Source organism: Gouania willdenowi, chromosome 17 (assembly GCF_900634775.1).
Source record: "Gouania willdenowi chromosome 17, fGouWil2.1, whole genome shotgun sequence".
In the NCBI taxonomy this organism is placed as follows: Eukaryota; Metazoa; Chordata; class Actinopteri; order Blenniiformes; family Gobiesocidae; genus Gouania; species Gouania willdenowi.
Window position 1 is genome coordinate 29,781,627 of NC_041060.1, and position 25,679 is coordinate 29,807,305.

Genomic DNA, 25,679 nt, shown 5'->3' on the forward strand with positions numbered 1-25,679 from the left:
TGAAACTAAAGAAACTCTGTACAAAGTGTAACTTGTACAGAGCTCTGTTATAAAGAAGGATTTGTGACAAACTTTAAACCAAAGTGTTGGTTTCATCAAGTAGCAACTGCAGGAGGAGCCCTGATGAGAGGAAATGTTTCCTGTTAATAATTTCATCTCTAACAAGTCATTATAGAAACAGCAGTGTATACTACAGAATGACAAAAGGATGTTTGATTTGCATTGTGTTGCAGGACATCCAGGTCATCCACGTAGTAAATGCGAGTGCGTCAGAATGTGTGTTACCAGCAGTGCTTTCACATGTTTACCGTATTGGTGGGCCAGTCAGCAGCCTCAGGTACAACCTCCCACTGCAGGTGCAGCAGCACAGGTGAGATCAGTGCAACGCCTGCAACATACTGGGTGTCCCTGCACACACTGAAAACCAGTATATAGACATTAAGAAGACCAAGTCATGAATTAATGCTTAAAACTTTTCTTGGAAAATCATCATCTAAAATCTTTTGAATCATTTACAACAGTCAAAGTTTATCATGCTTGTTCTGATCTGACCTACCAACTTTAAATAATTTCCTTATTATATCTATTATTATATTGTTTGTATGTATATATGTAAAGTTATTTATTTCCTTATTCCTTATTTTACCAGCCCTCACTTCTCTGTGGAAGTAAGGACTCGGTCTGCTGAAGGTCTTTTGTTCTTCGCTGCCACTAGAGGAGGAGAGTTTCACTTTGCACTTTACATGTCCAAAGGCAGAGTGAGGTTGTCAGTGGGCAAACAGAGGGAGATCTTCAACCGGGAGAAGTACAACGATGGAAAGTGGCACTCGGTCAGTATATCACTAAACTCTGTGAAATCCGTGAGTAGACTCAGACTCCAGCTTCTTTGTGTCAGATACCATTAGCCACAATCAGCTATCAGAGCCGGCAGTTGGTGGCTCCACTGGAGCAACCGTAATCACCATTTTGTCTGGTCACAGACTGTGTCACAATAGGCAATACGACTCTTCTGAACAAAAAAGCGGCGAACGTGTCTCACAAACGGGCGTGTTTAATTATCCACTGGCTGCGCTAGAATCTATCTATAAATACAAGGAGTGTGCGTGTGTGTGTGTTTGTGTGTGCGTGTGCGTGTGTGTGTGTGTGTGTGTGTGGGGAAAGAGTTTGTTGTGCGCATAGATGGATATATGGATATGACCATGGAGTGTGTATCCATTACGTATCCATACGTTCACGATCCACCCTGCATACTCAACACTCGCACAAGCTTACGGACCTGCACTCGCGTACATTCCTAAGCACCTAGCATATTCTTCTGAGTGTTTACAAGTCACGCAGACGGTGCTCGATAGTGAAGCGTGCCTGACCACTGTAGCTTCACTCACGCCACACCTGCTACTACACCTAACGACTTTAATTAGGTAAGTTTAGTGCAAGTTAGGCAGGCAGGTACTGTACATGTGCAATGAACTGGTGCACATGATTTTAGAATCCATACACACACACCTGGTGTTGAGGTCTGGTGATAAGACATTAAATGCGGCTGATGCTTGTGCGTGTGTGAGCGTGAGCCCACAGACAGATGCGTGTGCGTGCCTATGAGTAGAGTCCGACACGGCAACTGGGACAGGTGGCGAGACGCACGCACACTCACACACACAAAAGATAAGAACACCCCTGCACTAAGGGTGTGCGATCTGACGATATTAGATCATTAAGGATTAAAACTTGACGACGATCTCCCAAATCACGGAGATCGTAGAACCATCTGTTGTTTACATTTTAACCCTTGCGGTGCCGTGTCTGTGTCATATGTCTGTGGTCCATACACAGAACATCCAATGTTTTTTTTCTTTGCCAAATCACACCATTTGCTAGTCAGCATGTCAGCGTTACATGTTAATTAAGATTTATTAAGCAGAAGTATGCTTCGCTCCCCCTCCCCCCCAGTGCACGGACACAGAGTTAGCTGTGCTGCTTCCTCCGTGTTAGTGACTGTCTGTCAGAGGCTCAGTGCAGATGTCTGTCTGTCTGTTAAACTATCAGTTCTGAGAGTTGAAGCACTGAAATATGTTTGAGAAAACACTGCATGTGTTTCTCTTCTATAACTAACTCTCTGTCGCTGTGCTGTAGCAGAAATCTGCTGCTGTAGCTAACGGGGCTGTTTCCGCATTCTTAAAGAGACAGTGTCCTGAATGTGATTTACTTTAAAAACTACTTTCAGCAACTCAGGGCTGCCCTGAAAAAAGCAACACAACATAATTTAATCACATTTCAGCCTTAAGGTAGGAAAAAGTCAAAAGTGATACAAAATATTGATATTGTGCTGCTAGTGATTAATAAAAGGGTCTCTAGGGCATTTATCTCCACTGACTTTGGCCCATTATTGTTTTTCTTGTAAAACTAATGAAAAAAAATAAATAAAAAATGGAGCCCACAGACAGATATCACCTATTGCCATTTTGAGGAAAAATATAGAGATATGAATATTGGTCCATATCACCCAGACGTAATGTAATCAAAGCAGTAACATTTTATCTTGTAAAGGATATGATTGTCTAAACTGTGTGAAATGAGGAGTTCAAAGACTGCTTAAAGTAGTATTTTATTAATATGTTTATTATTAATGAGTGTGTTACCTCAATAACAAATAGAAATCACTAGATTGATGCTACCTTGTTATGAAGCAAGTGATGCTAATGCTAATGCTACACTACATTAGTTAAACAAAGTAATAAGACTGTGCGACTAAAATAACTTGTCAGCCTTTTTGTTTGATGTTAATTGTACTAGGAACCAGTTTGATGAAGTGCTTACATGTGTGATCTTTTATTCCTTTTGTCTATTTAGGGCGATGATTTTAAGAAGGTGATTTGGTTTGTTTTATTGGTAAATAACTTTAAAATAGTCCAAATGCTTTGAATGAAAAAAATCGTGATAAAATCGTGATCGTGATTTCACAAAGAAAAAATCGTGATGATAATTTTCCCATATCGCCCACCCCTACCCTGCACTAAGAGATGTTAAATGCTAAATGGTTTTATCAGATTCTACTTAAACTGACGCATTGGTGCAAACTTTATTTATCAATTTATTATACACATGTCCCATAGAATTAAACCAGGGAAATCGCACACACTATTTTACTTTACATCCGCAAATAAACCCCTTTATAACAGGACAGAATACAGAGTGTGTACACCTCTTTGTACATCCAACCTTCAAACACATACTCATTTGGCCATAATTGACAACTCTACTTAAAGCTGATATTCAGAGTTTCTGAGAGGACGTCTGGATGTCACGCCCTAAACAGCTCCACTTCCTCCCCCTGCCTCTGCAATCCATCAGAAGCCACGCCTCTACTTTTCTGCACGCGCATCGCGGAACATAACAAGGTTGCATCGAGTTGCATTGATATAGGTCTATGGGTCAAGTAAGAGCCAAAATTATATTTACCTGTTTACTGTTGTGACCCGTGGACTTGTTTCCGTGCACAGTTTCGAATTCGCTTTGATTGACAGTGTCAAAGACAGGAAGTCGAAGCCTATTGGCTGGGTGCGCTCAGCAATTGTTTTCATTTGTATAAATGGACTTGGTAAATGGACTTGATTTTATATAGCGCTTTATCACCACACTGAAGCAGTCTCAAAGCGCTTTACATAACACCTCATTCACCCAATCACTCTCACATTCACACACCAGTGGGACAGGACTGCCATGCAAGGCGCTCGTCGACCACTGGGAGCAACTTAGGGTTCAGTGTCTTGCCCAAGGACACTTCGACACATAGTCAGGTACTGGGATCGAACCCCCAACCTTTCGATCAGAAGACGACCCACTACCACCTGAGCCATGGTCTATAGGACGAAGGAGGGACTTATATACATTAATGTATATGAATGACCACCGGCAGTAGACCATAGTAAAAGACTAGTTAGGTTTTTTTTGCATTTCAAAAGAATGATGCATAAATATAGATTTCTCAGAAACTCCGGACATCAGCTTTAAGCTCTCACTGTATGAATACATTCTTCTGACGGGCACTGTACTACTACTTTTAAAGAGAGTAAGTTGCTCTACTAATATTTGTGATGTTTGATAGGGCTTCACTACAGGTACCATCTAAAACAGTAACAGTGGCCAATGTCAATGGTGCTTTCTACCCTGGTGGCATCTCCACACATTTACAGATCACTGCTCGCATGTGACTCTTCTGCAGCAAGAGTGCAGTAAAAGTCATGAATAATCCTGCACTGAGGAGGTTCTTGTAGGAAAAGCCATTTATTGCTCTTACCATGTATTTATTTTAAGTTTTTTTTATTTTTTGTTTTAAAAACATAAACATCCACTCATTCTTTGTTTAATATTCTCTGCAGTAAAAACCTTTAAAATGTGACAGAAATTATGAATATCCGCACCTGAGTCCTCTGTTTGCATCCCTGACTATATGTTGTTAAAATTGTTCTGAATCCGAGCCCTTCACTTTATTGGTATGGAAAAATACAAAGGCAAAGGTTTTTGTCAAATTGACTAGTTTATGCAAAGTTAAGGCAAACAAAGTTTTAAAATGCCACAACTTTGGCTGCAATTATTTGTAAAAGTTGCCGCAAAATCCGGCAATTTAGGCCGCAACAATCACACAAGTTGTCCCCAAAACCCCAGAAGGACAGAAATATGATTAGAACATTTGAGCATCATTATTAGTTGGTTTTCAATTACATGTTAAGTCATTTTTTTATTTTGTTTGACGATACCACAATAATACAGTACCGTGGCCTTAATACTATGATAATATTTTATTGTGAAATTTGATATCGCTGCATCCATAACTAATATATGATCCACTCAAAACAATATAGACCAACCCAGTCTCACTCCAAACTGTGTAATAACTATGCCTTTCTTCTGCCAAAAGTCACCTGAAGTATGCTGGAAAATGATGCAAAGTCATTTTATGCTTTCAGAGGCATTTGCATGAACTGGCGATGCTTTGTGCAGAGTTATTACACGATTTGGAGTGAGACTAGGTTGTATAGACCATAGACTCTAAAAAGAATGGACGGGACAAGCGCCTCAAAAAGTGAACCCTTTTATTTTTGAGCTCTGCTGTGATCATTATTTATTATCACCCTACATTGTGTTCAAGTGCTCATTTTTCTGTGAAGTTTGTTTTAAATAAGTTATTTGAGGTTGAAATACAGGATTTGACATCATATATTACAATGATTGACAGCCAATGATTGGGCAGTACGCTAAATGGGCGGGGCGTGTTACCAGAGCTCATCCCGCAGGACCCTACTGCGCAGACTCTGGCTCCAAATGACGTCAAATTTGCAAGATGGCTGCTCACCTAAGCACTGTATTTTGGCTTCAAGAACGTTGAGTGGGAACTAAGGAGGACGTCACGTCCATTCTATGGTATAGACAGGTAGACAAAGCATTCAACTGAATTTTGTGTGAAAATGTTTTGCCAAAATCACTGAAATACACTTTTAGAAAGAAAAAGACGCTTTGTTGATTAGAAATGTTTATCTTAAATAGTAAAAAATAAAAAAAATACAGTTAATGTGTGTTTTTAACTCTAAAAGTAAATAGCGACATTTAAGTATTAATAATACCATTAGTAATTGCATTTTAGTGTTAAAATAAATCTAATTATGCTAACAAAACATCATAAAGCAATTTTGGTTTATTCTCTTTCTAAGTTGTCATACAGTACACTTCATTATCCTTTTATTTTATATATTTAAAAAGTTGTAAAGCTTCCTGAAGTTAGGACAAGGCTTGAAATGAAGGGACTAGTTAACAACCACTAACCAAGGAGATCCAAAACCTTTGTTTAAAACTTGCATTTTATTTATCAAACCCAAACTTAAAGCTGCAGTTTGTAGAATCCTCTCTCTGCTCCGTTTTGAAAACTAAACTCAATCTCCCTTACCGGTATATTTTGTGAATGCTCTAAGTAACTTTTTTCTCAATAGAGACATGGTGACAAGTGTATGGACTTTGTCTTGTGTTATTGGAGAGTTTTCTCCAATAACTCATGACACAGAGCTCAGGACACAGAGCACACAGAGCATCACAGCTGCTTGCAGCTCTGAGCGGACTGATAACATCACTCCGCATCCAGATGATAAAATCAGTTCACCTTGAATAAGCTTGTCTTGGTTTAAACGCAATTTATCCTGTCTGTTATCACTCTCTCTCTGACACCAGTGTGTGTGTGTGTGTGGTGGACCCTGCGCAGTCACAGTGGTCCATGAGGACACAAAGCGGTCCGTTCCTCTTCAGTATGTTTGTGCCTTTAAACTGTTGCTTCTGCCGTGTGACTGTTGTGTCTAATGCCGCGATGGGGACTTTAGCTGGGATATCCGTCATTACACTTTTACTACCAAGGGTACCTGAACGCACCTGACTTCAGTCGAGCAGCCAATAGTAACACCAAAAACAGCTCATGGAGCACACGTGTTTGTAGAAAGATCTCTGAATGGCTGACATCCAGATTCTAGGAGCGTCATTCTCCTGGATTTATAAATGTCATTTTACAGGGCCAGGAGAAGGAGATGAGATTCACTGTCCACTCAGAACACTTTGGATCACAATATGCTCAAAGATGATTGGAGATTTTTGACAAAATTATGTCAAAAAAAGTTACATATTCAGCTTTAATTCAAGTAGAGGAAAAATCATTAAATGTTGAATCTTATTTAATTTAGATGAGAGTTTTCATGCTTATTATTATAAAAGGCCTCATTTAAAGTGAAGTTGAACTGTGTGTTTGCACAAAATTACATTTATTAGTCAATATTTCTCATCCATGCCACATTTGTACAATGTAACCCTTGACAATGATGATTAGATACGAGTTGTTGTCAACAGGTGATGTTCAGTTTGGAAAAGAAGAAGTTCCGGCTGGTGGTGGATGGGATCCGTGCTCAGGATGGTCAAATGTCGAGCGCAGAGTTGGTGTCCTTGCAGCAGTTCATCTCACCCGTGTACCTGGGCAGTGTCCCAGAGTCCCTCCACAAAGAGTTAAAGGTTCACAGATACATCAAAATATACTCTACACTATGAGGCAAAGAAGAAGACTGTAACTTAAAGGCATTTTTGTTTTGTTGACTTTCAGTTTAAGGCTCTTCCGAAGCAAAGTGTATCTGGCTGTGTGCGTAATTTTAAAATGATTGGAGCTCCTATGTTGAACCCAGCTGCCAATCTGGGAGCTGGACCCTGTTTTGAAGGATCAACGCAGAGAGGGGCTTATTTCTCAGGGAATGGATCTCATGTGATTGTCAGTGAGTGTGTCTCACACACACACACACACACACACACACACACACACACCACACACACACACACATATACGCAACATCTACAATATTTTATGTGTTTCAGATGATTCCTTTGTCGGACCCTCCTTTGAGTTACTGTTCAATATTCGACTTCAAAGTCCCACTGGTCTCCTGCTACACCTAGGGAACACTGCCAGGAGCAGGATGGGAATGATTGGTCACTACCTCATTGTCTACATGCTTAGAGGAGAGGTGAGAGGCCTGTTAGGGAATCAAACTAATAATGTGTGGTATCAATAAAAGATTTGAATGGGCAATTGTTTTTACAGTATTTTACAATATAAGCCATTTTAGAACTCCTCAAAAAGCTTTCAAGAATTTTTTTTTTTTACACAACTTGGTGACCTAAAGAGCAGCTTTGCACATTCTTTTAATCACAGTGTGTGAATTTTTAGAGCTTTGCTCCCTGTTTTTTAGACTTACGCGCATGGGAGAATAGAACCCTTAACACGTCACCCTTTAATGGATATGTATAGTAGGCGGAGTTCCCAGGGGGAGCAAAAATATTGGAGGGGGAAATTAAAATAACATTATACAGGGAGAGCAATGCAATTAATGAAAATTGGAACTTTTTGCTGTGATGGTTTTAGTACGGAAAAATAGTACAATTGTGCAAACATACATGCAGAGATCATCGCTGCTGTAACTGGACAGAAAAAACAGCGGAGATTAACTAAAGGCTCCAGTTGTGTGTGTGTGTATGTGAGAGAGAGAAAGAGAGAGAGAGAGAGAGAGAGAGAGAGAGAGAGAGAGAGAGAGAGAGAGAGAGAGAGAGAAAGAGGTTCACTGTGCTCAGAGATGGATATATGGATATGACCATGGATTGATATCGCTTCAGACTCACTGCTCCACTGTTCTCCTTTCTCTCCATGTTTTGACCATCAAAGTCTCATGTTGTGTTGATGTCAGGCCAGAGTCAGCGGATCAGATGCGTAATATACGTATGATTACTGATGGCAGTAGGGTTACATATGACAACAGTGACATATGAGAGTGTTCATGACACAGCGCTGCTCAGACCTGCACTGGATGATGGTCAGTAGTTCATCTTCCAAGATTGCAGACTGATTGATAGACTGTGTTGCTGTATTAACTCAGATCAATGGTAGATCAAAAGGAAGGTTTCTGTCCAAACCTGCCTATTTTGCATGCACTGGTCAGAGCAAAGTTACAGGACCAGACGGAGCACCCACATTAAATGGGGGGGAAAAATAATTTAAAGTTGTTTCAAAAAACAAAAACAAAAAACTTTTATTTGTTTATTTAGTTTTCTATATTATTAAATGTTTGTGCTGCAGACAGAGATGTCCATCTGCCGCAAATTTAACTTCCTCAAGTGTCATTGTGCTTGTGTACACTGACGTCTACACATTTAATGAGCAAAACGCTCATTTAAATACGGGCGGTCTGCACCAGTTCTGCTCGTGCAATAATCATTGCTGCAACCTCGCTCCAATTTGATGACACGTTCCCACTTTGATCACGAATTTGACGCCGCATTGAGCTGGAGAAGCTGCGCCTCCAGGGAGCTCTCTGCCGTGATTGACATGTAAACAGTCACTCCCACGAAGGTGATCATTTCAACGTCCTTCATGCAGTGCTATGTATGTGTTTTCTACAGTCTTATGTATGTCCTGGTGAATGCCCCCACGCTCTGTCTCGTGTCTATAAAGCAGCATGAGCTCGGCTACGGATTGGTTGGGAGGAGGGTGGGCCGTTCTCTGGACCTACGTCACCGTGCGGGAGGGAGGAAATCAGTGTCCCGTCTACAAACACGCCCACTCATGAATATGCATAAGTAGGTTGCAAATCAACCTGTTTGTGTAGAGTTGCTCAGAAAGTGACTTTTCAGAGGAAAACAGGCGAGTTTGAAAAAATAAACCTCAAATACAAATGGAGCTGGGTGAAAAATAGCATGACCTGGGACCTTTAAACCAAACAGAAAACTACTGTAGGTCTACTTTTATAACCTGAAACTATTTCCCTTATGTTTATATCAATTATAGATATTACAATTTCAACTTGAAATTCACAATTTTTCAACAGAAATACTTTTATATTATACTATTTTCATACATAAATTAAATATTTTCACTCTGAATTTTATTAAAGAGGAACTTATTTTAATCCTTAAATAGGCCACATAAACAGGGTTTTAAGGAAAAAACTATTTTCCTCACACATTTTAACTGTCCAGTCCTTGTGAGCTCACCCTTTTGGTTTCAGTCCTTTTTCTATGCGTATTGTGCAATGCACTTGTCTGGTGTTCTCAGCTCCGTTGCACACAGCCAAAGGCTGACGCGCTGCGTTCCCCCTCCGTTTATAGGGTGACTTTCTCATCAGTGCAATTGTGCTCACCTGTTGAGGTGTGCCGCGGAGAATCATGCACACACACGGAGCAGTATGAGCGCGTGCTGGCATGCGCTCAGAGCGACACTCACGGCACATCGTCAACAAACTCATGAAACCCTTTGACATCTCCCACTTATTCAACATCGACAAATGCCTCTGCCCCTCTTATTACTATGCCCCTCTCCAAATTCACACCTGTCAACCCAGCTGAATTGTCAAAAATCCTCTTTATAATGAAAACCTCCATTTGCTTATTAGACGCCATCCCATTCTCTTTTGTTAAGCACTGTTTCCCCACCATCTCCCATCTAATGTCCAACATTGCCAACTGCTCCCTCACCTTTCTCTCTGTCCTCCAATCACTTCAACTGGCTGCTGTAACCCCTGTCATCAAAAAACCTGTTCTGAACCCCAACATCATGAGCAACTTCCGACCAGTTTCCAACATCCTCTTTCTGTCAAAAGTTCTGGAACGTGTTGTCACCTCACGAATCACATCCCATCTCAACAATAATCAAGTTTTCAATTTCAATCTGTTTTCAGCACCAAACATATCACTGATACCACCACCTCCTCCTTTCATCTGACTCTGGCTTACTCTCTATCCATGTTCTTCCTGATCTCACTGCTGCCTTTGACACTATCAACCACTCCATCCTACTTTCCCACTTACAATCCCCCCTCAATCACTAGCGATGCCCTCACCTGGCCACACTCATACCCCACTGGCCATGGTTACATGATGTTTTTTAATTCAGAATTGGTTATTTCAAATTAAATCATTCAGAATTAAAGTGTTCTGCTTCGTGTTTACATGGAAATAGTAATTCTCGAATTGAGGTTTACATGGAAAAACGGTTTATTCAGCTTTAGTTAATTCTGCTTTAGGTTTGGGGGTTGGGAAGGCTCTGATTGGAAAGGGGGCGAACATGACATATCGGGAAAAACACACAACAAACCAAATTTATTGTCGGCTGTAACACAGAAGACCACACATGAGAACTGTTTCCACCTTTATTTTGATTGTAGTTTTGAAGCAACAGCTTGAATATAACACACTTTGGTCCACGGAGCGGAAGGGAGATAGGAACTAATCACCGGTAATTAAAGCCCAGTAAAACTCTGGAAAACAATAACTAGGAGTAAATATTTGCTCCCTAGTAAAGACAGTAGCTCTAACAACCGTTACAATGATAAAGTTGGTGATATTACTGCCTGTGCAGCAGTATGGCGACTCATTTACTCCGTCTCCGGGTGAATAGGCTTCACCCGTACGATGAAGCCTGTTCCGTTTGCTGATCTCCAAGTGTCCGTGTTAATGTCCACATGATTATGCCTCCATCCATTTCCTTTTTTCATTGTATCCATGTCTTTTAAGGCTGTTATTAAATAGTGTCAGCTCTATTCCGGGCAGCCATGTTAGATTATGTTGTCATCCATCGTATGACATATTCCTCATTGGTCCAAACTCCCTCACTCAAACAATATTATTATTATTATTATTATTATTATTATTATTATTATTATTATTATTATTATTATTATTATTATTATTATTATGTGCTGCGAAAACTCTCAGTAAGTGCCGGTACTGTGTACCGTTGCATTGAAACCCATTTAAAGGTTACCTGTAGTGGAAATGTATATAACAAAACATTTGTTTAATTACTAATAAAGAAAAGATCTGTACTTTTTTTTTTTTTTTAAGGAAAAAACACATTTAAATCACTTTTTAGAAAAATGTTATACCTTGTGGCATAAACTATTGAGAGCCGCCATTTTGGTAATCTTGGCTTTAAAGAAACTAGTACAGTGCCCGTCAGACAGTGATGTGCTGTGACCACTAGGGTTGGGTAGGCACGTTGCAAATCGAGACCACCAATGACAATTTCAAATGTTTCTGCTGGCAAGTGTTAATTCAATTCGAATCAACTTTATTTGTATATAGCAATTTACCACAAAGTTATCTCAATGCGTTTATCAAAAAATACAATTCATAATAAGAATGAAAAAACCCAACAAGATCCACATGAACAAGTATTTAGCCATCTAACAAAATCTACATCGTAAAATACATTAAAGAAACATAAACAAATATTTAATATAGCCTCCATACTCTCCCAACAACATATATCTCATGACACGGCAGCACATCTGTTGTTTGTGTTGGAAACACAGAGAAAATGACAACAACAACTCAGAACAGGATTGATCAGGATTTATCCTTCAACTCTCACATAAAACAAACTTCAAGAACTGCCTTCTTTCATCTCCGTAACATTGCTAAAATTAGATCTATCCTGTCTCAGAACGACGCCGAAAAGCTAGTCCATGCTTTTGTTACCTCTAGACTGGATTATTGTAATTCTCTTTTAGCAGGCTGCCCGAGCAAGTCGCTTAAGACACTTCAGCTGGTTCAAAATGCTGCAGCACGTGTACTGACTAAAACTAGGAGAAGAGATCACATTACTCCTGTATTAGCCTCTCTGCATTGGCTTCCCATAAAATATAGAATAGAATTCAAGATTCTTCTTCTCACTTATAAAGCCCTAAATGGACAGGCACCAGTCTATCTCAAGGAGCTTGTAGTGCCATACAATCCCCCCAGAACACTACGCTCTCAAAATGCTGGACTACTCGTTGTTCCATTTGTCTCTAAAAGTAGTATAGGAGGAAGAGCTTTCAGTTATCAGGCCCCACTTCTCTGGAACCATCTACCAACCACGGTTCGGGGGGCAGACACCCTCTCTACCTTTAAGGTTAGGCTCAAAACATTCCTCTTTGGTAAAGCTTTTAGTTAGGAACCAGCTCATAGCTAATAGTTAAGATGCAATAGGCATAGACTGCCGGGGGGGGGGGTCTGGCATGCTCGGTTGGAGAGAGGTTGGAGAGGGCATTAAGAGAGAGGTCATTTAGGCTAGAGAGGGACCGGAGAGGGTCCCATTCCTCTCTCAAACACTCCCTCTATGTCTGCTTCTTCCCTTGTGTGTTTGCTCCTGTACTCCTTCTGGCTTTTGTCTTGCAGGTCCGTGGGATCCTCAGTGTGGAGTTACAGAGTCTCAACAACTCTGTCTCCACCCTTTCCTCTGCACACACCCAACACAGCATAACGTGGATGGCTGTTCATCATAGGAATGGGATCCACACAAGGTTCCTGCTGCTTAACAGAAGGTTTTCCTTGCCGCCATGATGAATTCATGTTGGGTGTGGGATCATATGTATGTGTATATACGTACAGTATATATGCATATGTGTGTATCCATAAAATGAAGAGTCCGTCCTTAAGACTGCTCTACTGTAAAGTGTCTTGAGATACCATTGGTTATGATTTGGCGCTATACAAATAAAAGATTGATTGATTGATTGATTGAGAACAGCCTCAGTGAGGAGCATCCACAAAGCCAATCCTTCCTTTTGTTCCATTCACTGTGAAAAGTATGAAACATTTTCTGACCTTACCTTTGCTGAAGGTCTGGTTACTCAGTGTTGGTCTCCTACCAAATTGGTAGGGTATTTTCAGTAGCGGAACAAATCAGAGGGGGCGGGTCAAATGACTGAGCCCTTTAAAGCTCATAATAAACATCATTTCCATCAAGTTCATCAAACGGACATGAAGTATAACAAAACAAGAGAACAACAAAAACATTAGGATGGTCACTAACACAAATTCAAAGCATCTCAGCACCATGGATAGCGACCGGTTTATTTTGACACCCACTTTAACCATTTCAACTCAGAGCCTGTATCAGTAGCTATAAAGTTTAGTAAAACTGGCACAGCTGCCCACATGTTCACAAACACTATTTCAATATAAAGTACTATAGTCCCACTCACCACAATTTGAAGGGCATACAACGAACCTTGCTCTCCGTGAACTAGTCCACGATGCTCTGTATGTTCGTTGTTTTTTGCTCTCTCATTCTGTATGGACATTATGACAAGTCCACTCAGTCTGTCCTGTCCCACTGTGCTCCTCAACTGGTTTTTAATAAGTTATAACTTGAAGAATGAGCGGGACACGTGCGTGCACATACTCTGTGCAGAAACCATGTTGTTTACATATGTGAAGCTTGAAAAACTGAAAAATGGCAACGAATGAACAGCTGTTTAGGCTCGAAAATATTTTGTAGTATGTAGAAAGCTTTTCACCTGAGGACGCAGCCGTTTATTTAAGGAAACTCACTTTAAGTACAGGCGAACGATTGTGGGACCCATAGCAGCATTCCTGAAAACGATGTGCGCTCTTGGCCTGATTTTCACTGGCCAGACATTTATACATATCCGATAGAAAAACCCAGTGTATATACGAAAGAAAACCTAAAAGCATTAAGTCTCTAGATGCTTATAACTACTTGTTATGAACGAGCAGGTAGGCCGGCTGCTGTACTCCTGTTACCGAAGGTTTACTTGTATTTCCGCATATTCTGATCAGTTTCAACGGATGAGTTTCCATCTCTACATTAAGTCTCCTACTCACTGTCTGCCCCCTGGTATTTTGCCTTGACCAATGTCAATCAATCAATCAATCAATCTTTATTTGTATAGCGTCAAATCATAACCAATGGTATCTCAAGACACTTTACAGTAGAGCAGTCTTAAGGACGGACTCTTCATTTTATGGATACACATATGCATATATACGTATATACACATACATATGTATCCCACACCCAACATGAATTCATCATGGCGGCAAGGAAAACCTTCTGTTAAGCAGCAGGAACCTTGTGTGGATCCCATTCCTATGATGAACAGCCATCCACGTTATGCTGTGTTGGGTGTGTGCAGAGGAAATGGTGGAGACAGAGCCGCTGAGTCTCTGTAACTCCACACTGAGGATCCCACGGACCTGCAAGACAAAAGCCAGAAGGAGTACAGTAGCAAACACACAAGGGAAGAAGCAGACATAGAGGGAGTGTTTGAGAGAGGAATGGGACCCTCTCCGGTCCCTCTCTAACCTAAATGACCTCTCTCTTAACGCCCTCTCCAACCTCTCTCCAACCGAGCATGCCAGACCCCCCCCCCCGGCAGTCTATGCCTATTGCATCTTAATTATGAGCTATGAGCTGGTTCCTAACTAAAAGCTTTACCAAAGAGGAATGTTTTGAGCCTAACCTTAAAGGTAGAGAGGGTGTCTGCCCCCCGAACCGTGGTTGGTAGATGGTTCCAGAGAAGTGGGGCCTGATAACTGAAAGCTCTTCCTCCTATACTACTTTTAGAGACGAATGGAACAACGAGTAGTCCAGCATTTTGAGAGCGTAGTGTTCTGGGGGGGTTGTATGGCACAACAAGCTCCTTGAGATAGACTGGTGCCTGTCCATTTAGGGCTTTATAAGTGAGAAGAAGAATCTTAAATTCTATTCTATATTTTATGGGAAGCCAATGCAGAGTGGCTAATACAGGAGTAATGTGATCTCTTCTCCTAGTTTTAGTCAGTACACGTGCTGCAGCATTTTGAACCAGCTGAAGTGTCTTAAGCGACTTGCTCGGGCAGCCTGCTAAAAGAGAATTACAATAATCCAGTCTAGAGGTAACAAAAGCATGGACTAGTTTTTCGGCGTCGCCCTGAGACAGGATAGATCTGATTTTAGCAATGTTACGGAGATGAAAGAAGGCAGTTCTTGAAGTTTGTTTTATGTGAGAGTTGAAGGATAAGTCCTGATCAAATAGAACCCCAAGGTTTCTAACAGTTGTGCTTTGTGCCAGAGTAATGCCATCTAGGGCAGTTAGGCTAGCATAGGTTTCTCTAAGGTGTCGTGGGCCCAGTACAATGACCTCAGTCTTGTCTGAGTTGAGAAGAAGAAAATTTTGGTCCATCCAGGCCCTAATGTCCTTTAGACAGGCCTCAAGTTTAGATAGCTGATTTGTCTCACCTGGCTTCATTGATACATACAGTTGGGTATCATCAGCATAGCAGTGAAAGTTAACAGAGTATTTTCTCATAACATTACCAAGGGGGATCATATAGATAGAGAAGAGGATTGGACCTAGCACAGAGCCCTGAGGAACCCCGTAGCTTACTTTAGTGTACACAGAAGACTTATTATTCACGTGTACAAACTGGTACCTATCAGATAGGTAGGACTTAAACCAGTTTAGGGCAGTCCCTGTGATTCCAAGTAATTTCTCTAATCTCTCTAGTAGAATATAGTGATCTATGGTGTCAAAAGCTGCACTAAGATCTAATAAAACCAGCACTGAGAGTCGTCCTTCATCTGAAGCCCAGAGTAGATCATTAGTTACTTTAACTAAAGCAGTCTCTGTGCTGTGTTGAGCTCTAAAACCTGACTGGAAGTCCTCGAACAGGCTGTTGTTTTGAAGAAATTCACAGAGCTGAGCTGCCACAACTTTCTCAAGAATCTTTGAAATAAAAGGAAGATTAGATATAGGCCTGTAGTTTGCTAAAGTGCTGGAATCAAGAGTAGGTTTTTTGAGAAGGGGTTTGATTACAGCTACTTTAAAGGACTGTGGCACGTGGCACAATGTGAAGTTGCCATAACAACAATTGTTGGTCATTTTGTACACTCTTAATGACAAGTTGTCATGACAATGCTTTCCCAAGAATGCCAACACAGCTCCAAATGTGTCATAATTTATCAAATGACACTTCATGACACCTTATTAATGCCAATGACAGATGTCATGTCATAATAATGACAGTGTAATGTCAGCCTTATGTATAAAACATAAAATAAAGTGTTATCCAGGATCATTTACCAATTGATTATTGATTTTTAATTCCAGTTCCCTGCCTTTATCTGTTTTACCAATTATTTCATCAATTGTTTGTCAAATGCTTTTGCTTTTTCCTTTGGAGGACTCAATAATTGACTTGTAAAAGTTTGCCTTGGCTTTGCACAATGTTTGAATTACTCTGTTTCATATTTCAGATAACATCTACCTTAGTTATTGAAAAGTATTGGATCTGGATAGGTATCTGAGAAACTGGCTCAGTGTTTACTTGGTCTCAGATCGATACCAAATTTTGCAGTATTGCACAGGTCGAGAAGGCCGGGGAGAGAAAGTCTGGGCCACCCTGCTCAGGATGCTCGAAGATGGTAGAAGATACAGTAGATGGACTGATGGAAATGTAGACATGCAGCACTTTAAAATGTTTGCAGATGTACATAAATTCCATAAGCTCTAACATACCAGGGGGTTTGTGTGAATAAAGGCAGTATGTTTTTTCTTATCCCTATTTTCAGGTGGTGGCACGTGCAAACAATGGAAAAGGTGAATTCATGGTGTCGGTGAAGCCAAAAACCACATTGTGTGATGGAATATTCCACAAAATATCCGGTAAACTGTGTGCAAATGCCAAAATATATCCTGATATTTTCACATACAGTAATACTGAAAAAAACGTAGTTATTCCTCGATGTGTTTTGCAGTTATAAAACGGAAGAATGTTGTGCAACTGTATGTAGATACGATGGGCAATTACAAGATTGGACCACCAACTTCCACGAGTACTTTGGCCAAAAATCTATTGTATGTGGGAGGCATTCCTGGTGAGTATCCATCAATAATATGATTAGTGATAGAGAGAAAATTTACTTCAGTGCTGTACTTAAGTACAGTTTTTGAGCATCTGTGCATCACTTGAATATTATGTTGAGGGACACATGATACTTTCACTCAATTTCAATTTAAAAGTCCATCCCACTACATTTGAAAGACATACTTTTTAGAATGCCCTGGGGCATAAACTTGGAGAGTCGCCATTTTGGTCAGGATAGACACACTTTTGTTGATTGGCATGGTCTGTCGCTTTAAATAAATTGTGCAAGCGGAGGTTCTCTCTCTCTCTCTCTCTCTCTCTCTCTCTCTCTCTTACAACATTTCTCTGCGTTGTTGCTATGATGAGGCAGTGTGCATCATGACAAAATGATTGATCAGAATAATTCTGTGCAAGCAAGAACAATTTAATGTTAACAGTTTCATTGTTCCACCTGGTCTAATGTGACGGAGCTCAATTTTGTGATGGCATGAAGCTTATAAAGCCGGGAAAAATCCACAATTTAGCCGCGTCATTGTTTAAGCCGCAGGGTTCAAAGCGTGAGAAAAAGTAGCAGCTTATAGTCTGGAAATTACGGTATTTGTTTTCATTTGAACACTTTTTTCTGATTCTGATTTTTTTATTATTATTATTATTGAAAATCTTGCTCAAAATAAAAAAATTCAACTTTAAGTTGGTCAAATCTTTGATTAAAGAAGTTTCAGATTTTCATGGTTGAAATGAAGCTATTAGGTCGATCAAAAAAGGTGCTTTATTGAATCTTGATAATGTTCTCCTGAAAAGAACATATTTAGACATTTGGATTGTATAATCTAACTTAATATAAAACAGGGATGTTTCTAGGATATAAAATATTAGGTTACTTGTTTTCAATTCATTCTATAAAACAAAAATAATGAACATTGTGGCACATTTATCATGTACATCAATGTCAAAAATCCTCTGTACATCATGTAATTGTGGCCACTGGCCACGGTTACATGATGTTTTTTCATTCGGAATTAGTTATTTTGAATTCAGTTATTCGAAATCAAAGTGTTTTGCTTTGTGTTTACATGAAAATAATGATTTCGAATTGAGGTTTACAAAACTGGTTTATTTGGCTTTATTCAGTTCCACTTTCTGCCTCGGTGTTGGGAAGGGTTCTGATTGGACGTATTCTCGTCTATTGGGAAAAACACGCAACAAACCTTTTGTTTTCAGCTCCAACATAGAAGACCACACTGTTTTCACTTTGATTTTGATTGTAGTTTTGAAACAACAGCTTGACAATAACACGTTTTCACTTTGCTTCGGAGCAGAAGAGAGATAGAGTAGCGGAGAAGGGAGACAGAAGTCCGTACTTTGGTCATTTAAAGCCAGTGGTTAATGCAACAGCTGTTCTACCTCCACTATACAAGACGTTGAGTGAAAAAAGAACTTTATAATGATCCGCGCATCATTAATGAAGCTCTGATGCTTCATGCGCCGATGAAGCCGTTCCCTTTGCCGATGTCTGTGTGACCGTGTGAATGTCCTTTGCACTTTTATTCTTCCGTCCATCCACTCGTTTCATTATATCCATGTCTTTTAAGGCTCTTATTAAATAAATAGTCCAGGCTGGAGTACGGGCAGCCATCCTGGACTATGTCGTCACCAGCACATCATCGTGCAAGTTGGAACATGCGCAGAATGACCAGAATTAACTTAGAATTAAGTTTGAAAATACATTTCAAACTTTTATCAAAAATGTGTGTCTTTTTAGGATGTTTCGTTGTTAATTCTTGGAGAACAGTAGAACACAAAGGGAAATATTCTGCTATGTGCTTCAAGGAGGAGTGGGGGAAGAACACACGCAAATTCCTGTACTTAGCTCCTTTGTCTGTGTTTGAGAGGGAAAAAGGAGGAAACTGTTTCTGACCAAAGTGTTCCAGAAGTGTGCCGTGGTATCTGTCATACACATGACCTCCTACACAGAACAGTTTGCTATTAACATGTTATAAAAAATGGTTTTAAAAGGTTATAAAACATGTTTTTTTTAATAATGTGTTGTGATCTAAAGTGGGCCATCTGAGGAATGAAGCTGCAGGGCTGAAAACGAGTCCCATTCCAGCCCTGACGTGAGCTATTATTTTTATGGATAGAACCTGAACACAGAGCAGCTCTATTCCTCCTGTCTATATTTATTTGACATTCCAACCTGCTCATGCCACATTATTCCTCATTTTTCCTGTGAAAGGTGATTCCACAGGATCTACTTTCAGCATTCCAATCATTAGAACAGCCAAAAGTTGGCAGGGCCACCACGGCCATATAGGCGTATTAAGTAATCGCCTAGAGCAGCACTTTCTTAAGGGCAGTAAAACGAGACATTGGACAAGTGACGCAAGTACAATCTTGGAGAAACAGACCGGGAGGCTCGATCATTCTGTTTGCACGTTGTTAGGCTGACGAATGTGTCAATCACACACATGCAGTGTTGGGAACATTACTTTAAAAAGTAATTAGTTATAGTTACTCATTACTTTTTCCAAAAAGTAACTGAGTTAGCAACTGAATTGCTCTATAATAAAAGTAACTCATTATCAAGGAAAGTAATTATTTGCGTTATTGTTGCTATGTGTCAAATAATTCAGATTATTTAGATGCGTGTGTTGTTGTGAGGTGTTTAATTAAATTCGAGTTGCTTACATCGGATGTCGACAAAGTTTTCACTCCTGGATATAATGAACACTTCACATGTACGTTCTTGCCTTTGACCACAATTAATTTAAAGTAGCGTTTGTATCGTCACCTTAAAAATGACAACTTTTCATCAGACTGCTCCACGCTCGCCATCTCTGCTGCTTCATCAAATTGTGTGTGTGTGTGTGTGTGTGTGGGTGTGTGTGTGTGTGTGTGGGTGTGTGTGTGTGTGTGCTGGCACATGTGTAAAAACACTGGCTCTGATTGGCTACCATGAAACATGACGCCGCCATAGCCAATCATAATAGCTCACCTTGTTTTTAACCCACCTCCTCACTGCAGCTGCGTATGAAGCCAGGGTTGCTTTCAGAAAACAGTTTATTCAGTCAATACATGTAACGCACCGCATTTAACATTCAGTAACGATACGGCGTTGTAATGGTGTAAAAAGTAATTAGTTAGATTACCCCGTTACTGAAAAAGTAACACCGTTACATAACACCGTTATTCCAAACACTGCACATGTGCATGCTCCACCTGTACAGACATCCTCCCTGCTCTCCCGCCTCCAGCGCTCAAGAGCCAATGGCAACCTGGCCTACTGAGAACAAATTTTTGTGTCTGAAAAAAAGAAGAAGAAAAAAAAAGTCTAAAGCTGTCAGCTGGCTTTGGAGACAAACGTTGCAGGCAGAATGTTTAAATGACCAAACCTATCCAGTTGTGAAAAACTAAAAGAGAACATTTTTAAAGGAGCAAGCACTACAAAAGCAGAGGGATTTGTTATTAAGATGTATTGATTTCCTACCATACCACAATCCCACTGCAAACACTTGTAAAAGGTGAGCTTTAATTGATTTTTAGCATATAATGTTGCTGATGAAATGAGAGTGAGTGGATGTCTGTCTGTTGCCCTGCAATGGACTGGCGCCCTGTCCAGGGTGTACCCCCGCCCAATTCCCAATGATAGTGGGAGATTGGCACCGGTAGACCCCTGCAAGCCTGAAAAACAGGAACAAGTGGGTCTGAAAATGGATGAATGAATGTTGCTGATGATACATGTCTGCTCACAGTTAATGCGTGTAAGTGCGTGTGTTTGTGTCACATGAGAAAATGGTGTATAGATTTTTTTTTTATTTGGAAAGGGGTTGGCTAATATGCTGGTGTCAACTATACATATTTTCAAACGAGGTTATTGCCTTAAATGGATGCATGGTCAAACCCGAAAATTAGAAAACCACGGCTGAAAACCGAACACCAAAATAAATATGCCAATTATTAGTACAATTGCATTTATGGCTATTACTGTACTAACCTCACTAAATTGAAAGCATTGCAACTGCATTCATTAATATCAATGCTTTAAATAATAAATAAATTAAAGTATATGAAAATATTTATTTAGCACTGACATTCCAACACAATAAAAATTAAAAAAAAATACAAAATAAAATGTTTAACTTCACCCAACTCATGTATCTGTATCTGTTGGAGACCATGTCTGTGGCTGATACCACAACACCCCTCTAACTACAGGAACAATCTATCCCCTGCTTGGCACAGGAATTTACAACCTGGGGAGCAGGTTTATCAAAGGACAAAGGCAAAGACACACTTTGCTTTCTCCAAAAATTAACAATAAAACATTCTAAAAGTGAACACAAATTTCTGATAAAAGTTTGAAACCTATTTTTCTAAGCTGCCACTAACTCTCTATTTACAGGAAATCAAGGAAAACCCTTAGAATAATTATTTTTACAGTCAAAGTGTTCTTAATTAATACCTCTCATTAATATTGCATAAAGGATTTCATGTTTGGTGTCAGAATAACCACGAAAAATATGATCTCTGCTTTCATCTTGTTTTGAAGATTATAATTCTGAATTATTTACCTATTTCTATTCAAATTAGTTTTTCATTCACACTTACATAATAACCCACAGCCCACATGAACCACCCAAACTATCTAATTGGCTCCTGAAAACACGTCGACCAATAGAAACGCTTAAACCATGATAAAACCGAAGCACAAATTTGAAATGATTGGATTTTGGTGCTGGCCCCTGAGATACCCACTGCGGTGTATCTTTATTTTTCTTGTCACCTTTTATTTTCTTTGTAACCTGAAAGTGTTTTTACTTCATTAGACTTTAAATATGCTTGCGCGTCCAGAGAAGAAAAACCTCCTGTTCCAACGGCTGAACTGAACCAAGAACCAGACTTCAAATATGAAGGTAGATATGTTGCAAAATGTGAGAGCTTGTAGAATGTGATGTGAAGTTGTAAAATGTGATGTGAGCTTTTTGTAGAAAAATTCCACACACGTGCAATAAATGTAATGTCATAAATGATGGGAAATCATTCAGACTGATATTTACACATAAAGTTACAGCTGCAAACTTGTAATTCAACATTTATTCACATGTTTTTAATTACTTGCGTAAATGATCGTTTGCAGCCACAACTCTCCGGTTACAATCTGCTGCTACAGATGCACAAACTACTTTTCTTGTGTGACTCTGCGCTGCTTGAGTTTTGCAACATTTTGTGAGACGTCTGTAGCAAAACAGATTCATGCTCGTAGAAATGGCCCCTCCCCTCCCCGCTCCTCCGTGTGTGGGATTGACCAATCAGAAGCGAGCATGAATCAGTTTTGCTTCGTATCACTCCTACATATCCATTAAATAATGATGTACAGGCCTATAACTGACTGGGCTGCTGAAAGATAGAAAAATTAAATAAAACACAAATTGCATTAAAGTTATTGATGAGGAGCAACTTCTATGCTTCATCACAGTAAACTCTGTTCCTGACAGTGTCTCACTGGCCACGGTTACATGGTGTTTTTTTTAAATTTGGAATTAGTTATTCAGAATTCAATTATTGAGAATTAAAGTGTTCTGATTCGTGTTTACGTGGAAATTGTAATTCCAAATTGAGGTTTACATAGAAAACCTGTTTATTCTGCTTTTTTCAATTTCGCTTTCGGTTTGGGGGTTGGTAAGGGTTCTGATTGGACGGGGGGCAAACGTGACGTATCATGTCTATCGGGGAAAACAAGTAACCAACCTAGCACCCACCCAATTTGGAGCTGAGCTCTGGACCAGAAGCTTGTTGGGGTCAGCTTCGCTATAGTTTTTTAGCTCTGAGAGCTGGAGCTCTGTTGGTGGAAACAGAAAGAATCTGAGCTAAAACACACGTTAGCTCCAGCTCCAGGCCGGTGGAAAAGGCCTCACAGAAGCGGCTGTAGACAGTCCCCTCAATGTCGTCTTCATGATCCTTAAAAAACTCTCTGTCTGTGACGTTGAAACACTCCTGGAGAACCACCACTATGTCCTTAGATAAGACCTTTGTCATCCTTCTCCTGGCCACCTGTTGTTTCACCCGTGGCCTGGAGATAGTACGGTGGTAGATCAGGTTGTGGTCTGATTCAATCAGAGGGGGGAGATCCAGGGTGCATCTTAACTTTCTCTCGATTAACATCTCAGCAGGTGACAGTCGACGCGGTAGATAAACAGAGCCCTGCTTAACTTGGTCTCCATAGTATCACCACTATTTTTTTTTCATGATTTCCTTGAACATCTGCACAGCTCATTCCTCCAAACCGTTTAATGCGAGGTGATAAGCCCTGATTTATTGTGTGTGATACCGTTTTGTGTCATAAAGTCCGTAGTTTGTTCACAAACAAAACACTGGACATTACCTGACACAATCATCTCTGGGATACCATGGATACTGAAGCATTTTCTTAAATGGTCTATTGTTGTTGAAGTGGCTGAAGCTACAAAATATTCATCTAGCCACTTTGAGTTGTAGTATGCATCCAAAATAACTAAAAAAAATTCCCTTGCAAAGACCTGCAGAATCTATGTGGAGTCATCACTATGGTTTCTCTGATCCGCTCAAGCGGGTGCCTTTCAGTGTTCTTGGCATGTTGTCCATGACTTTACTCTGTCAGGCCTTTTCATGCGGCTATTCCTGGGAGCTACTAAGATAGTTGCTCCTTCAAAGAAAATTGTCCCTTCTCCGTAATAACATTGCAGGCTCACCACAACACGGATCTGTCTTGAACACTCTTTCTTTTTGTCTTTGATGATAAGGTGTCTTATCTGCCACAGATATTTGGCCATCCTCTCAGGATGTATTCCCCTACCCTGGAGAGTATAGGATCCTTTGTTGTCCGCTTTTTGTAGATGTTTTGATGTTGTCAATAGACTTTGCTTCTGATCCAAGATTAGAACATCTTTCGCTAGTGCTTGGTCCCTATGTCTCTCTGGAAGGAGAAGACGACTAAGACCATAAGCATTGCCTTTGTCTTTACTGGCTACAGATGATTACATACTCATGCTCTCAACAGTATAGAACCCATCTCATCATCCTCTGTGATGACAGAGGATAATGAGTCTTTATGTTAACAGTCCTTTGTTTACATATACAAGAAGTAAAACAAGAAAATAGAAAAGTACCAAAGGCTGTTCAAGTAAAACTTGAGTGTCAACAAGCAATTTTGACAAACATCATCTTGTTGAACCTCTAGTATTATCTATGAACTTTTGATAGAGCTTGGAATTAAAATTTAACCCTTTAAAAAAATCTGTTGGAATGACAACAATGTGAACTAATGTGTTTGATATTTCCAATATATCAGTTATGTATTGAAAAAAAGAAGAAAAAAAAATACAAGAAAAATTGCGTAAGTTGACAAATGAAACTGTTTTTTCCTGCAGAAGCATTGATGCATCAGTCTCTCCAAGTCTCATCATCTTTTGTTGGCTGCATCCAGGACATGAGAATCAATGGTGAACCAGTGGCCTTTGACAGGGCGTCTGGGGTCTTTGGTCCAGTCAACCTCAAAGAATGCCCGGGCTGAAAAACGACCACCAGGCTGTATGCCAAACAAACCCTGGGACCATGTCCACCATAGACTGTGCAAACTGCTTGTACACCAGTGTGGAGTGTGTGTGCATGTTTGATAGTGTGTATACAAGATATAAGACCAGCAGCCAACTGATTTTGTGACTGTGATTTTGAAGTTTGTGACTTTATTTTTTATGAAGTCACAAACTTGCTCGAATTCTCAAAAGATACATAAAAAAACACTTTGGAATTTGTCAGGGCTGCTTTATAGACAATCGGCTCTTTTTCTAAGCAAATGCTTTTTTTTATTGGTGCTGTCTGTAAGTATGAAATTTTGAGTTATTTATTAATTTATGGGGTTTTTTTGGACTATAATTTGATGTTTCTGCATTTCTTGCTTTTCCATACTGTCACTGTTCTGAATTCATATTTCCCATTGCATTCCTTTGACATGAGAAAGAGGATTTTTCCTGTTACTAAACAGTATACATTTCCGTATGTTTTACAATCTTGGTCACCATGGGACCATACCATAGAGAGAAGAGTTTTGAAGAAGAGAAGTTTAAATTAACTTTTAATGTTTACTTTTTCCTTTGTACATGTATGCCAGATTAATAATGCTGATGAAAGTAACACATGCTTTGTACGTTAAAACATATATGCTGCAGATTATTCCTTTGACTTAAATGAAGCTGTTTATAAATATTTTTCAAAGACAAAAAAGTTGGATGAAGATTTTTTTTTATTGTGGTCAAAGTTTCTAACAAGTTCAAACAGAAATATTTTATTTATCTCATCTCCAGGTGTGATGTTTAGGATTAGTCAGTCATTTGGTCTTCAAAAATGTTGTTAGAACTACTACTCTACACCAACTTTTTGAAGCTTCTGATATCAAGACAAGAAAGCTCCTCACAATGCATGTAGTGTTAAAACCTCAA

The 25,679-nt window shown here is 39.7% G+C and overlaps 1 protein-coding gene across 1 annotated transcript; it reads left to right on the forward strand.

Moving 5' to 3' along the window:
- The first annotated feature begins 268 nt into the window (after nt 1-268).
- On the forward strand, nt 269-24,880 carry LOC114479850 (laminin subunit alpha-4-like). Its single transcript, XM_028473757.1, has 8 exons — nt 269-370; nt 650-830; nt 6,883-7,041; nt 7,130-7,295; nt 7,396-7,544; nt 16,910-17,003; nt 17,096-17,215; nt 24,612-24,880. The coding sequence occupies exons 2-8, from the start codon at nt 744-746 to the stop codon at nt 24,752-24,754; spliced, it is 918 nt and encodes a 305-aa protein (XP_028329558.1). The 5' UTR covers nt 269-370; nt 650-743; the 3' UTR covers nt 24,755-24,880.
- The last annotated feature ends 799 nt before the right edge of the window (nt 24,881-25,679 follow it).

Bases quoted from the DNA above. Each gene is read 5' to 3' on its own strand.
- LOC114479850 (XM_028473757.1), top strand. From the start codon at position 744: ATGTCCAAAGGCAGAGTGAGGTTGTCAGTGGGCAAACAGAGGGAGATC. The intron at 7,042-7,129 runs GTTCACAGATAC...GTTGACTTTCAG, and splicing joins CCCTCCACAAAGAGTTAAAG to TTTAAGGCTCTTCCGAAGCA. The intron at 17,216-24,611 runs GTGAGTATCCAT...TTTTTCCTGCAG, and splicing joins GTATGTGGGAGGCATTCCTG to AAGCATTGATGCATCAGTCT.